General features: G+C 38.1%; 3 protein-coding genes across 3 annotated transcripts; 2 read left to right on the top strand and 1 right to left on the bottom strand.

Moving 5' to 3' along the window:
• The first annotated feature begins 178 nt into the window (after positions 1-178).
• On the top strand, positions 179-8,724 carry Ubr1 (Ubr1 ubiquitin ligase). Its single transcript, XM_072898908.1, has 3 exons — positions 179-491; positions 961-1,188; positions 1,294-8,724. The coding sequence occupies exon 3, from the start codon at positions 1,327-1,329 to the stop codon at positions 6,685-6,687; it is 5,361 nt and encodes a 1,786-aa protein (XP_072755009.1). The 5' UTR covers positions 179-491; positions 961-1,188; positions 1,294-1,326; the 3' UTR covers positions 6,688-8,724.
• Positions 8,725-9,517: 793 nt separating this feature from the next.
• On the top strand, positions 9,518-10,981 carry Mcts1 (malignant T-cell-amplified sequence 1 homolog). Its single transcript, XM_072899578.1, has 6 exons — positions 9,518-9,746; positions 10,032-10,184; positions 10,257-10,357; positions 10,444-10,577; positions 10,677-10,744; positions 10,848-10,981. Exons 1-6 carry the CDS (start codon positions 9,736-9,738, stop codon positions 10,927-10,929), a joined length of 549 nt encoding a protein of 182 aa, XP_072755679.1. The 5' UTR covers positions 9,518-9,735; the 3' UTR covers positions 10,930-10,981.
• A 103-nt stretch (positions 10,982-11,084) lies between these two features.
• LOC140669577 (uncharacterized) lies at positions 11,085-14,645 on the bottom strand. Its single transcript, XM_072899564.1, has 10 exons — positions 14,364-14,645; positions 14,221-14,267; positions 14,049-14,129; positions 13,680-13,886; positions 13,513-13,597; positions 13,286-13,408; positions 13,026-13,198; positions 12,843-12,944; positions 12,584-12,772; positions 11,085-12,501 (listed from the first exon to the last, which is right to left on the bottom strand). The coding sequence occupies exons 1-10, from the start codon at positions 14,425-14,427 to the stop codon at positions 11,296-11,298; spliced, it is 2,277 nt and encodes a 758-aa protein (XP_072755665.1). The 5' UTR covers positions 14,428-14,645; the 3' UTR covers positions 11,085-11,295.
• Positions 14,646-15,120: the final 475 nt, after the last annotated feature.

The raw sequence follows: 15,120 nt of genomic DNA, 5'->3' as shown, positions 1-15,120 counted from the left end.
TCTAGTAGACTCTGATTTGTCAGGACAAAGGAACATTTTCTTTTGATTGGTCAATTAAACGCCATTCTATTGCGACGAGTATATTTTCGAACGCAACCTAGAAGAGGTTAGGTTAGGTTTTTGCAATTCGTAGTTATTCGCAACCGCCTCTCTAGTACTTGCATAATTTTGGTCCGCGGAGAGGCTCGCGCAGACCTTGCGAGCCATCATAAGCCATTTTGATGCATCATTGTTGCAGCAGCTGTGGAGGGTATTGCTCATCGTATATTGCCACGAAATGTCAATCTTCGTGGTTGTGTAATTTGCGTAGTGTACGGTGTCGCGCGAGCGCGAATTGCGCGTCGAGCGACGCGGGGAAAGTGGTGGTCACGGATCGTGACCGTAATCGCGATCGGATTCGGGTCGACGGTATTTCGCAAGGGGACAAAGAGCCCGTGTGAGAGCCTCGCGGAGAGCCTTTTATTAACCTTGACCTGCTCTCGTTGACAGTAGTGAGTATCGTTCGCGGGATAAAAATAATCCTGTCGTGCCGAAAAATCCCCAACCCTCGCCGGACATTATCGTACAAAACCCCCTCGTCGCTTTCACAAACTAGGTATATCTCGCATACATATACGTATGAGCGAGATACTTAGCAGCGCAATACGGAGTGACATGGGTGTATTTGTTGTTACTGTACCTTTAATTTTGGATTTCAGAGTCACGCACTTTGTACATATATATATATATATATATATATATATATATATATATAACTATACATATATATATATATATATATATATATATATATATATATATATATATATATATATAGGTACACATATATATATATGCATATATATAGATGTTAAATTCTGGCGAATATTCTTATGTGTAACGAAATATTTAAAAATTTATACACCATATTTAAATTTATTCTGAGATACATGTGAATTTACACTGAATGACTGCTTTCAGGTTGTGAATTATTAAAAATGATGATGCTACATGATACTGCAATAAATATTTTTTGGGAATGATTATGATTAATGGTGTCTGTAAAATCTCAGATGCAGAAAAAATTCTAATGATGCTTTATAGTGATAAGACACTGGATGAGTTAATTGGATATAAAGACACTTATTAAAATGTACATTTGTCTGGATTATATCTGCAGTTATATTTAATGTGTATATCCTTCCTTTGGTTAGTATATTTATACACATATATATATATATACTATTTTTTATATGTAAAAACAAAATAAACTTATTTTTTTTTTGTAAATAATAATTTCTTTTACACTTTCAGTACACATTGCGCTTGCAGTTTAAATGAGACAAGATGAATTATGAAAATATAGAAGGTCAGCCATCGGTGGGCATTGAAGACATGGATCTTACTTTGATGCAACCTTTATTCCCAGATACAAATGCATCATGCGTAGATGTATGGACAGAGAAAATGAACAAAGGGGTACTGACAAGTATCAATTTTAGAGAATATTGGCGAGTCTGGGTGCCAAAAATATATAGTCCTGAACGTAATGCAAATTGTTTGGAATGGACTATCGACGACGAGACGGCGCGGAGACTGCTTCTCAAGCCTCTGGAAGAATTTATGTGTGGCGGTGATCCACAAACAATTTTAAAAGAGCTCAGTAAGATGGACAATCCACCGTCTATATGTGGCAGAATGTTTAAAATAGGTGAACCGACCTATAGTTGCAGACAATGTGGTATGGACTCGACTTGCGTCCTATGTGTAGACTGTTTTAAACAATCTGCTCATCGAAATCACAAATACAAGATGGGTACATCCGGTGGTGGCGGATGCTGTGACTGCGGCGATACGGAAGCTTGGAAAAACGAGCCGTTTTGCAATATACATTTAGCTGGAACACAATCGAAGGATTCGCGTGGCAACAAATTGCCTGGTGACATAGCAGAGAGAGCGGTGACGGTGTTTGAAGCAGTGTTGGAATATTGTTATGAACTGTTGACACTAAGATATACTGTTGCGCTACCGTCGAATCTCTGCATCAGAGACACGGCACTTTACTCGCTCACGCTCGATCAATTGGACGTTTTTGACACTTATTGCACTGTACTCTTCAACGATGAGCATCACACCTTTGATCAAGTGATAAATATGCTCCAACGTGTTATTAAATGCTCACAGAAGGAGGCTGTAGAGTTTGTGACTAACGTTGACAGAGAAGGTAGGGCTGTAGTGAAGTGCTCGGTATTTCGGCACTGCAACGAACTACGCGCCGACATTGAAAAATTCACGTACAGACATAGTAATCGACCGCTCAAGGTGCTGGTCCTTCATACTCACATAGTGGCTCATCAGACGTTCGCCATGAGATTGCTCAATTGGCTGCAACAGTTTATAAGTCATTGCGAAGGTTTTCGCGTGTTGTTCAGCAACATAGCGCTCAATACGAAATTACCCGACACGTCGATCGTTGAAGGCATACTTACAAGGGATTCGCAGCTATGGAAATCTGCCAGAACGGCGTGGCATAGGTTATTTATATCTGGAATGCTCATGGAATATGAGAGCAAGAAGGCACTTGCCATCGTGTTCACCTATAATTATGGTTCCGTCATGAAGGATTTTATCAAAGACGATCACGATCATGCATTCTCGATTGTCTCGCTTTCCGTTCAGTTATTTACCGTGCCAACTTTGGCGCATCTGCTTATCGCACATCATGACGCGCTGTTTATCTTATTGAATACATTCGTTTCCGAGAGCTCTCGACGATGTAACGCTGCTGGGAAATTGGAATTCGAGAGAAACATGCCGCACCATTCTTTTAAGCGAGCTCAATATATACTCTACGATTTGCGATATTTATTGAGTGCGAAGCCGGACGAATGGACGGACGATTTGAGACGCGGTTTCTTACAAGGAATCTCATTGTTATTCACCCTTTTCTGCAGTATGCAATGCATGGACGCCGTACTCCGACAAGTCGGTCAGCATATGGAATATGAACCGGAATGGGAATCTGCATTTAATCTGCATATCAAGTTGTCACCGGTTATCACTCTGGCTATGGAGTGGTGCGGCTCTGACAGAGTAGTATTGATCAAGTCCTTCATATTGCTCTTGAGGAAGCTGTATGAGCAACTAGGAAACGATCCAGCACCAAGTCAGGTACGAGAATTGGCAGATCATAGCGCGACCTGTCTACAGTATGACGTATCATCCGAACCAGTCTCCATCCATTTGCCGCTCTCGAGATTTCTGGCTGGCCTGTTCTTGCATCTGGAAAAGTATAATTTACATTTTCAATCGTCCGAATTTATCAATCAAACGAAACCAACGCTCGAACAAATTATCGAACCCGTATTGACAGCACAAGCTATGATCTCACAGGTACACTCGGGAATGTGGCGACGAAATGGTTATTCCTTACTAAATCAGTTATATTTTTATCACAATGTCAAGTGCCGTAGCGAGATGCTGGATCGAGACATCATTTTGCTGCAAGTCGGTGCATCTCTGATAGAAAGTAATGAATTTTTGATTCACATCTTAAATAAGTTCAATCTCCTCAATTGGGCGCAACCAGATTTCGAGGTAAACGCTCTGAAAAATCCAGAGGAGGACAGTATGCGACAGACGATCAATCTAGTAGAGGAGTTTCTGGGCTTGCTCATCACGATTATTGGCGAGAGACACGTTCCTGGTGTCGGTCAAGTGACTGCGGACGATCGTCTTAAGAAAGAAATCATACAGCAGTTGTGTATAAGATCGCTCTCTCATTCAGAATTGAATAAAACGTTACCGGAAGATGTTGTTCACCATGTTCAGACCGATGTAGAGAGGGTGATAAACGAGGTAGCAGATTTTAAAAAACCGGCGCAGGTGTCAGCAGGGAAAGGTGTATATGAATTGAAGCCGCACTTATACACGGAATACAACGTATTCTTCTATCACTACACGAAGGAAGAACACAGCCGATCTGAAGAAGTTCAACGAAAGCGCAGGAAAGCTCAGGGAGAGCTGGAATGTTGTCCACCACCGAAGCTGCCTAGACTAACGGAGTCATTCAGTATGGTGACAGATCTATTGCAGTGCGATGTTATGCTTTACATTATGCAAACTGTACTAGAACGCGCGCTCAATTTCATAGCTAGGAGTTTCTCTGAGCCGCAGGTACACAAGATACTTCATCTGATTGGTTACGCGCTGCAAGAACAAGAATCTGGCTATTATCCCTTCCTCGCGTTTTCCGAACGGGCAGCTAAATGGAAGATTTATAAGTTGCTAGAGGATTTATCCACCAGTCCGCGCATGGAGGCTCACAAAGATTTGCTCACATGGGTTTTGTCCAAGTATCGCGAAGTTGCTAGTTTAATCGTTACGGAAACTAGTCTAGCATCTTCGAACACCGAGCAACAGCCACTGCAGCAAACGAGCGATGCTGACAGCACTAAAGAGACAGACAAAGAGTGGCGAACAAAAATGGCAGCTCAAAAACGCGCCAAGATCATGGCGCAGATGGCAGCTATGCAGAAGCATTTCATGAAGAAGAATGCTACCTTGTTCGAGGAGGCGAACCTGGACGCCAATAGCAAAACTAGCGATCGTGGCTCTAGTATGGACTTGACAGAATCTTCCTCCCAAGAAGAAAGTACACCGGTTGCTGTTGGCATCGGCCAGACTAATAGGCTATGCGAACAAAAGACGTATACATGCATCTTGTGTCAAGAGGATCAGATTGTGACAGAAGGTGATCCAGCAATGGTATTGGCTGCGTTTGTTCAGCAATCCACTGTATTGTGTCAACGTCGAGCAGATCTTGAGGAACCCGATCCGTTATATTTGTCGGCCAAACTGGGAGTGTCACCGTATACTAGCACATGTGGCCACGTGATGCACGCTCACTGCTGGCAAGATTATTTCGATAACGTACTTGTTAAAGAGAACCGACGGCCCTACAGAACGCGGGCACCAGCGAGCTTTGACGCCGAAAACCACGAGTATCTCTGTCCGCTGTGCGAATGTCTCAGCAATACTGTTCTTCTACTTGTACCGCCCTTGAAGATGTTGCAACCAACTCCAGAACCACAGCCGGATATTAGTTTCGAGACGTGGTTGAAAGTCATGGCGCTAGCGATGGAATGTAAACGGAATAGAAAGTTCGGCAAAATCATGGAACCGGTAAAGGATGAATTAGACATCATGGACGTCGTCAACCCTATGACCGTCCTCCGACAAGAGATCGAAGAAGCTTGGGAGCCGTTCGAATCTCAGTATTCGCAATCCGGGCCGCATCTCGCACGAAAAATGGAGGGGATGATCCACAAATACGCTTCGATCTTCGGACAAATCACGCGCTTGAAATTCAAAGATTTTATCGATGGTGATCTGCCTTTATTAGCTTGGAAGTCGACAGCATACACGATCCATGCGATAGAGTTCCTGTTACGCGACATGGACAAGCCACTGTTGGGCTCAATGACTTCTCGACAGGGCGACAGTCTGGAGAGCCTTGTGCGATTGTCGGCCCTCCTGGGTGCGAGTATGTCGAATCGCGTGAATATCTGGTCGGATCGCGAACAGATTATGATTTACGCAGTATCGCTGCTTACGATACTAATGGAGAGTCCGTCCAGCGGGCCTAGCATTTTTGACATCGATCCACTTGGCGTGCTAGTGCCGCTCATCAACTCATTACCGAGTCTCTTTCACACCAAGGTGCACGAAGGAGGTCCGAATCCACCACCTATCATCACTGGCTGCGTGTTCGAGTCGCACGCACTCAAGCTCGTATTTCTGTGCCACATTGCAAAGATCCTCTTCACGATCGATGTTTCCAACATTATGGAAGTGGATAGTCAAGAAGCAGAAGCTGAATCGGATATTGCCCTGTTCCATATTCTAGGTGTGCACTTTGACAAACAGAGAGCTAGCAATGTGTGGCGACAAGTAGAGTCTGCTTGTCGGCCCTTCCTCCGATGTTGCGCCATTTACTTTCATTACGTGACTGACGTACCACCGCCGAACGAACTGACCCAGGTGCACGGCGACACGTACGAGAAACTTTGTCTGTATCTGGGACTGCCCGCTACTTGTGACGGTCTCATCTATTCTCATCTAGATGTTACTTTGAAGCTGATAGACGTGTGGCGGAATCATCCCACTGTTTGGAATCATCGTTCGGGCGCCAAGAAGTCTGAGATCGTCAAGGATCCGTTGATGGTGAACAAGCTGGTAGACCTGCCCGACGATTACAGCGAGCTCATCAATTCAATATCTCAGTTTACTTGTCCGAACAGTGATCGGGAAGATTCACGTAATCCAACCATGTGCTTGGTATGCGGCGAGATGCTATGCTCGCAAAGCTATTGCTGCCAAACGGAGCTCAATAAGACAGCGGTAGGCGCGTGCACGTATCACGCCAGCAAGTGCGGCTACGGCATCGGTATATTCCTACGTGTACGCGAATGCGAGATTTTGTTCCTGCGCGCGCCGAATCGCGGCTCTTTCGTGTGCCCACCGTATCTTGACGAGTATGGCGAGACGGATCAGGGTTTGCGACGCGGAAATCCGTTGCATCTGTGCCACGAGAAGTATCGACGGTTGAATCACATATGGCTCGGTCATGGACTTCACGAATCCGTAGCCAGGGCGATTGAACAGTCCTCGAACACTCTTATGCCGACCCAATGGCAACATCTATAACTCTACTTTGTGGGATCTCCCACGTTTAATCTGATTCGGACTTTCAATTTGAAAAAAAAGATGAATATTAATTCTTACACTTAGTAATGTAAGATTTATGAAATTTTTTTCGGAGAGATGTGCGCAGACTTACATATTTAAAAACAGTATATTACATGTTATTTCTCACATCCTTTCTCTCCGCCTCTCTCGCCTTGTGAATAATATTTTAGATTTTTTCAAAGAGAGTTTACTTACAAAATTTATTTATATTCTTAGATTGTTTCTCGGAATTAACGAAATATCTATCATATGTTATATAAATTAAAATATTTCCTCATATTTATTAACGTTGTTATATCTTCGACTTTTGTTGCTTGTAGAACAAACGATGCGAATCTGTAATTAACATATGTATTTGACCAATCATCACACACAAATCATTTGTGTATTTCGTAAGAGATCGGAGAATTTTCTCTACATGTATACAAACGATGGATCCTGCATTCTAGATCTTAAAGATTAACTTTAATGATCTAGAACAACGAACGAGCGGAATAGACGACGATATTCATCGCCGTATAAACGTACTTCGGGCTAACTTATATATTACTTTTCATGTAGTATAATTCGGTATAAACACCATGACAATGTCACTCCAATATGATTAGTGATCATGTCATAATGTAAGTGAAATGAACGCAAGTCCACCGTGAATACACCTTTCATCAGGTGAACTATTCCGAGAGTTTTTTTTTCTCCCGCTCTCATCTCTATTTAAAATTAACTGGAGAATTATTTAAAGAATTATTTCCTGTCGTTGTTTGATGTTTAGAAATACGAAGAACTCGATTTGACGTGTCGGCTGTAATTTCGTCGGAAACCATCTCGCTCCCGCTTCGATTCGCGACTTTTCTCAGGCTCCAAACATGTATAGCTATGAAAATGTTAAATTGTGTTTAGATATGATACAAAGAGGAAGAAAAATTGGGTGATTAACGAAAGAAATAATTTCTTCTGAAAAGTCTCAACGATGAAATAAAATAATACATAAACGTTTGTTTTCTCTCGTTGTGCTAGTCTCTTCTAGATAGATGCTACTGGAAGCAATGTTAATAAGACGCTCCGCGCGTGAGACAGCTTCGACATCGTACTTGAATCCTCCGTTTGTCACGCATGCGATTCAACTGATTTATGTACATCTGTAATACACAGACACCAATAGAAGAATTAGAATTATTATTTTATATTAGAAGATTATTGTAAATACTCTATAATTGTACGATTGATAAATTTACCGAGAACCTGTCTTTCATTTTTGTGTATATCGCAATAAGAAGACGACTTTGCGACTTGGCGACGTATTCGACTGACGATCTTTACATTTTTATTACATCGTCGAGAACGTCTTCGTATAGTTTATGAAATGATACGTTGAATTGATAAAAAAATTATTTGAGGATTTGAAAGACTATTGCATGTAACGAAAAACGTATATATGCGTTTATCGAACACTTGGATTGTTAAATAAAATTACAACGCGTATGCCTTGTCCAATTTTTAGCAATACGCACGAAAGGTTGTGCCGCTGTACATTAGATCGCTTGTAAAACGATAATGCAATGAATAATTAGCACGTTTCAGGTACTTGTGAAATATAAAAAGATATTATACGAGTGTTGCATATCGTATTTGTTATACGAAAAATAGCATTATCATCATATATATACATACATATACATGATTAATTTCTTGTACATTGATCGTATTAACCCATGCATTGAGAAATGATAATTTCTGAATGCAGCATATATATAATCGCAATGAATTTTGAAAAATATTAATGGATAGATGCAACATAATTCTCTATAAAAAGCATCCCTCTTTCGAGTTCATTGAAAAATCGTTTGCACTTTGACTGAAAGTTTTGATATCGCTATATAGTTCTTAAGAAATAAAAATGATTTATCTCGAGCGCGCACGACTTTATCTTCTTCTTTCTTAAGAGAAAGAGAGGATATAAAAAATCTAGATAATATATTATCGCTTTTTGTAGTATATACATAGTAATATTTTTGTTTCCTTTTTTTGTTTTCAAATGTTAATTGCGAAATGAAAACGTAGAATTATATGGCGAAAGATTAATTTATACAAATCCATAATACACGTTATTTATATTCTTTAGACAATAAATTAATCTTTTGAAGAGGAAAAAAATTATTGACAAAGATCAATTATTTCCGAATGCAAAGATTTAATGAAAAAAAAATGCGTTGATATTTAAAAGCGCATATATATATTGGAAGTAAAAAAGAAGCTGTATAATATATTTTATTAGATTTCTTCTCTATTTTGATAAATTTAGAATTATTTCCTTAACAAAAAATTTATTTTAAAAAAGTTAAATATTTAACTTTTATATAAAATGATATTCAAACAAAAATCTCATATTACGATACATATATTGAAATTCAATATATATTTAAAAAACTAAAATTTTTTATTACTTAAATTTTAACTATAAAACCTCAAAATATATACATAATAATTATACAAATTTTAATACTTAAAAAATAATTTAAAATTATTTAAAAACATTAATTTCTTCATACTAATTGAAACTTTCTATACATAGAAAGTTTTTTCCTGTTAGTCAAAAATATCATCGAGAATAGTTGTTGTTCTTTCGTAAATAAATAAGGTTCGTCTATTATACATAAATTTGTACAAAGAAATCAAATTTTTAATATAGAGAATGCATCCTTTATCCTTGTGTGATAGGCTACTTTTTTTTTAGATACTTTTTATGCAAATCTTTCTGAATAAGCCTTGACACACGATAGTCGTGTCATCTCATGGTAAGTATGCATGTGTGATGTGCGTAAGCACATGCACAATGCACAGCATTTAACTGACATAACCTTACCACTTATCATCTTCGCGGATGTACGTTGCCATAAGTGTACATTGGAAAAGTGTATCTAGAAATAATTAACGTCTTGACACTAGATGACCGATTAATTGGATGCGTCGTTCCAAAGTGGTGGTATATCACAGAAAATCGAGAAAATGTTTAAAAAGTACGTATATTCTTTTGTAAGTACGTTCTTTTGTGTCAGTCGTCCTCAGTACATTAATTTCTCTGTAATACGTGATATAGAGGCAAAAATATATTTGTATGAATACATACATTAAACAATTTAAATATTTGTCGTTATAAAAAGTTATAAAAGTAATCAGTATTTCATCGAATGTCAGTCTTGATAAGGAAATGCTGAATAGGAAATATTTATGTATAGTACACATACAGATACATCATAGATATTTAATTATACAAATATTATTACCTCGTTACCTTTTGTTAGATTTGATGAGAAGGACAGCGTTTCTGGTGTTCAGCAATTAAAATCATCCGTACAAAAGGGGATTCGTTCAAAACTCCTTGAGCTTTATCCTCATCTGGATAGTCATATAGACGTTATAATACCAAAAAAGGACGCTTTCCGTATTGTAAAATGGTGAGTTACCACCTGCACGAAGATTTATCTAGAATTTACACATTTAATACACTTTACTTTTTATATCATCAGTCACGACCACATAGAGATCATAGTGAATGCAGCAGGAGACCTGTTATTTTTTCGCCAACGTGAGGGCCCCTGGATGCCTACTTTAAAGTTACTACACAAGTGTAAGTTTGTTTATTAAATAATTGAATAATAAATAGATTTTTATCATAAACTTTCTTTTATATTATTATAAATCATATATTTTCAGATCCATTCTTCTTGCCAATGCAGCAAGTTGACAAAGGTGCCATTAGATTTGTTCTTAGCGGAGCCAATATAATGTGTCCTGGTTTGACATCAAAAGGTGCAAAGATGATGACTGTAGAGAAAGGAACTGTTGTTGTATCCTTCAAATTTAAAATTAATCATACAAATATTTTATACATTTTAATTAGTTTATTACACACATTGAGATATAACTCCTTAATTTGAGATAAATAGGCAGTTATGGCAGAGGGCAAACAACATGCATTAGCTGTTGGAATTACAACATTATCAACGGAAGACATGTAAGTTAAAATAATTTTTTTTTAAATATTTATTTTTTTTGAATATTTATTTATTTATTTATTTATAATATATATTAATCGGATATTATATCATGATTTGCAGTGCCAAAGTAAATAAGGGAATAGGCATCGAAAATTGTCATTATTTAAATGATGGACTTTGGCAAATGAAACCAGTGAAATAAGACTGATTATACTATAAATCGAAGATATAATAATTAAAAAGTTTGTATACAATGTTCTTCTATCCATTTTACCTCGCCATACAATCGTTTCGTGGAACAATACAACTTCATGTGGTATGTGTTGCAGGTAGAAATGTAATAGAAAAAAACAAAAAAATCTTTTTCATAAATTTTTTTGCGAAAAAGAAGCCTTGTTTTTTTTTCAAAATTACATCTCTAATTGCATGCTATAATCAAGCTAAGAATTATCACTACATTTTTATTATATACTGGAAGGATTATGTTGAAAGTTTGTTAACATAAGAATATAGAAATAGTCAAATACATGTTTATGAAAATTCGGAATAATTGTAAAATAAACAATATTTAATTGGATCCTGATTTAGCATCTACCTGACCTTCCTGATTCTCCGGCGCACCAGAACGTTCGTTCTCACAGTGTCCTGCGGGCGAATATGAAGTAGGATTATTCGTGTCAGGAGCAGGTGCGGAAGTAGCAGCGGCTGCAGAACCGCCAGTGACATTGGTACTGGTGTTGCTTTCAGTAACAACCGTGTGAGGTGATTGAGGATGATAATGTGGACTGTGCGGACTATGAGGACCGTGGCCATGAGGACGTCCCATTGGATGGGGCGAATACTGCGAATATGGTTGATGATAATATGGATGAGCGTATTGCGGATAAGGTTGATGATATGGCTGTTGCTGGGAATAGCTGTAAGAGGGATGTGGCGGTCTCGGAGGTAGTGGAACATTCTGCGGTTGTTGAGGACCGGGTCCTGATTGATATGGTTGCTGGCCGTAAGCTTGATTGGGTGGCATCATTTGCGGAGTGTGTGGATTCGGTCCCTGCGGCGGCAGAACCTGCGTGCCCTGAGAACCTTGTGGCGCCTGATGTGGTGGCATCGAATGATTCGCCAGCATTCCCTGCTGATGGGGATTATGCTGGATGGGTACCGCCGATGCAGACACCGGCGGCATATTTGGCGGAGTGGAATTTGCAGTCGCGTTTGCGCTCGCGACTACAGCCGCAACTGCGGCTGCCGCTGCCGTGGCTGTCGTAGTTGGTTGTTGAGGTGTCAACACCGGCGGCGCTGAGGGTTGTTGCTGCTGTGATTGTGGTGGTTGCTGCTGTTGCGGTGGCTGCGGTTGCAGCGATGGCGGTTGCAGCGATGGCGGTTGCAGCGACGGCGGTTGCAGCGACGGCGGCGCCTGATGTTGTGAAACAGGTAGTGGTTGATGCTGCTGGGGCGGCGGTGGCTGTGGTTGATGCTGTTGCGTCAGCGGAGGAGGCTGATGCGGTTGTTGAGGAGGCGATGGTTGATGTTGCAACGGCGGATGCTGCGACGTTTGCGTCTGTTGTTGATGCGGATGCTGTTGAATCGGATTGACCACGTTATTGCAGTAGATTGCAGAGTTAGGTCCAATGTGTTGTTGATTAACGTTGGTTTGCACAGCTGGCGGTGCCTCGGTCTTATTTTCGATGTATGGAGGCGACATTTTCTTATTCATTTCAATATTAGGTTTATCAACGCTACTGGATTTCTTCTCCATTGAATCATTATCAGAAACCTGTAAATATGTGAAAAAATTAAGTATTTATTATATTGACATTTTAAAACTTATATATGAACATGATTTAATATTATTTTACATCAGGTTGGGTCTCGTCGTTAAGTGATGCAGGAGTCGGAGTTGGAGTAGAGTTTGGAGTGGATTCGCTAGACGCCGGTCCATCCGAGCGGTTCTCTTCTGCTCCTTTTAGTCTCTCCCGTCTAAGAACCTCATATTGCCGTTCTACCATTTTATTGAACGTTTCTTCATCCACTGCTGGTTTACAGTGCTGAAAAAGAAACCGAAAATATTTTGTAAAATTATTAATTAAACTATTAATTAAAAAAAGTTTCCTATACCTTTTTTAATTCTTCTTGAAATATTTCACTGGTTTCTATAAATTTACGTTTCTTTGCTTCAAATTTCTCTTCAATTTGTTGCAATTCGGCTTCAAGTTTTTTCTGGAATATCCAAGATATTTTAGTTTAAGATATTATAAAACACATTATTTATATACATGTGTGTGTAAGCATATTAATTACCTGATGCATTGTTAAAGATTGTACTTGACGTCGTAAAACTTGCATTCTTTGAGTAGTGACTACAGAACGAACATCTGGGACAACAGTATCACTAAAGATCTCATTAATAAGTCGATGATTTCTCGTGTAACGTGAATATGCTACATGTTTCACAGAGTATCCGTCATCTTGATCTATAAATCAAATAGAAGTTATATATAAAATAAATATATGCATATATTAATTTACAATAATAATAATCACTATATTTTTTTTAATACCATCATCATCTTCTGCTGGTAAAATATCAATCCTCCTATCCTGAGCCGCTTGACTTTTACTGCTACCTGACGAACGTTCATGACTTTCTCGATCATCATTATTTTGTTGTGCTGCACACAACGCTGTGTTAGATATAAAAATATTTTATTATTATAAAATTTTATTATTACAAATACCTAGTTTTTATCATAAGCCTCGGAATTATATTCATTGTATGTTCACCTACCAGACTTTCCACGATTTTTAGCTGCAATATAAGCTAAGTATGCAGGCGAATTGTGATAAGTCTTCAAGCTTTTTTCATATTCCACCTATAATTAAATAATAGAACAATATGTATGTGAATAAAATCAAATTATGGAATAATCAAAATAGGAAGCATTATTTGTGCACCTTCTCGGCTTCGTACTCTTCAATAAATTCTGTCTTATCTTCTTCTGGCAAATCTCTCCACATCTGTCCAATAATTTTACCTATTTCCCATAGTTTTAATTCAGGATTCTGAGCTTTTACTTGATCCCACACTTTCCTGCTATATCTCATATACGGCATAAGAGGTTTCTCTGGTGGTTTAGGTGGTTTTGGCATACGAGAATCAGCCTAATAATAAAAATTATTAATATTACTATAAAATTAAATTTTTCATTAATTTTACACACTATTGATGCAATATTATTCTTAAATTGATACAAAATTGTTTATATCTCTTACATAACACATGCACAACAATGTTTTAATTTATATAAAATCAGATATATATACATTTGTATTCTTCCCAACTTTCTGTGGTATAAATCCTGGATGGCTATGAGGAGTCTGTACAAATGGACTCTGAGTATCTTTCTAAAAATAAACAAGTTATGGTAATTTTAAAATTCAATTTTTACATTTAAATATCCAATAAATATATTTTATTGTAGTAATAATTACTTACACTGTTCGTTGAACTACTTGAACTCCCACCAGATGCTCTTATACGTTCTACAAAAAGATGTAGAAACATTACAATTTAGGTGTCTCGATTTCAAAGCTAAATAATCTTTAAAATTTTAGAAGAATAAATTAATTATTACTCACGATTGGAAGCTACGATATTCGATGTAGCCATTGCAACTTGTTTGTAATTCGGTGGCAATGCCATCTTGTATTACGGAGTTTGCTCGAACAACTAATTTTATTGCGATTTCGACTTCAGTGAGCTTTTGAAAGGTGATTACGAGACAGATAATTATATTAGCTGGTAATTCACTTGACAATACTGACACTTGCTCCGTAAATTACAAAAATAATTGGATCGTAAACACATGCGATACGCTTGCTGAACTAGCGGCATTTGATGCGTCCATTTCGTTCGTACGTCATACGTCATTACGTTGTATAGTTCCGTGCGCTTGCGCACAGATTCACTTGCTATTGGTCGATATTAGTGGAACCAAAAAACACCAGCATGACGAGGGCAAATCAACCAATGACAGGAGAGATTCAATCGCACGACTCTCTTTCTTATCTCAAATGTCATTGGTCAATATTACTATGAATGTACGTCGATATTTCAGGAGTTTGATGTCAGTGTATGTTGTGTCTGTAGTTATTGCTGGTTAGTTTTTCATATTCATATTATATCTGTCTTTATTTTTAATCTCTCTATTTTTTATTTTCTATTTTTAGCTTTATTAAGAGCATAATTATATATATATATTTTTTTTTCCTTTTTTTAAAAAAAAAAATCAACAAATGATATTAAAGTGCTATTCTCTCTCTCTTCAAAATTACTGTATTATGATTATAAACTTTTAATTATTTGATGTTGCATATGTTGTTTCTCATTAAAACT

The sequence above is a fragment of the Anoplolepis gracilipes genome, chromosome 9 (assembly GCF_047496725.1).
Source record: "Anoplolepis gracilipes chromosome 9, ASM4749672v1, whole genome shotgun sequence".
Lineage (NCBI taxonomy): Eukaryota > Metazoa > Arthropoda > Insecta > Hymenoptera > Formicidae > Anoplolepis > Anoplolepis gracilipes.
Note: the sequence above shows the minus strand (reverse complement) of the source record. Positions and strands in the feature narration are given on the sequence as shown.

Coding starts and splice junctions, on each gene's coding strand:
- Ubr1 (XM_072898908.1), top strand. CDS start 1,327: ATGAATTATGAAAATATAGAAGGTCAGCCATCGGTGGGCATTGAAGAC.
- Mcts1 (XM_072899578.1), top strand. Junction 10,185..10,256: donor GCTTTCCGTATTGTAAAATG/GTGAGTTACCAC, acceptor TTATATCATCAG/TCACGACCACATAGAGATCA. Junction 10,745..10,847: donor ACATTATCAACGGAAGACAT/GTAAGTTAAAAT, acceptor CATGATTTGCAG/TGCCAAAGTAAATAAGGGAA.
- LOC140669577 (XM_072899564.1), bottom strand. CDS start 14,427: ATGGCATTGCCACCGAATTACAAACAAGTTGCAATGGCTACATCGAAT. Junction 14,130..14,220: donor CAAGTAGTTCAACGAACAGT/GTAAGTAATTAT, acceptor GTTTATTTTTAG/AAAGATACTCAGAGTCCATT. Junction 12,773..12,842: donor TTCAAGAAGAATTAAAAAAG/GTATAGGAAACT, acceptor TTTCTTTTTCAG/CACTGTAAACCAGCAGTGGA.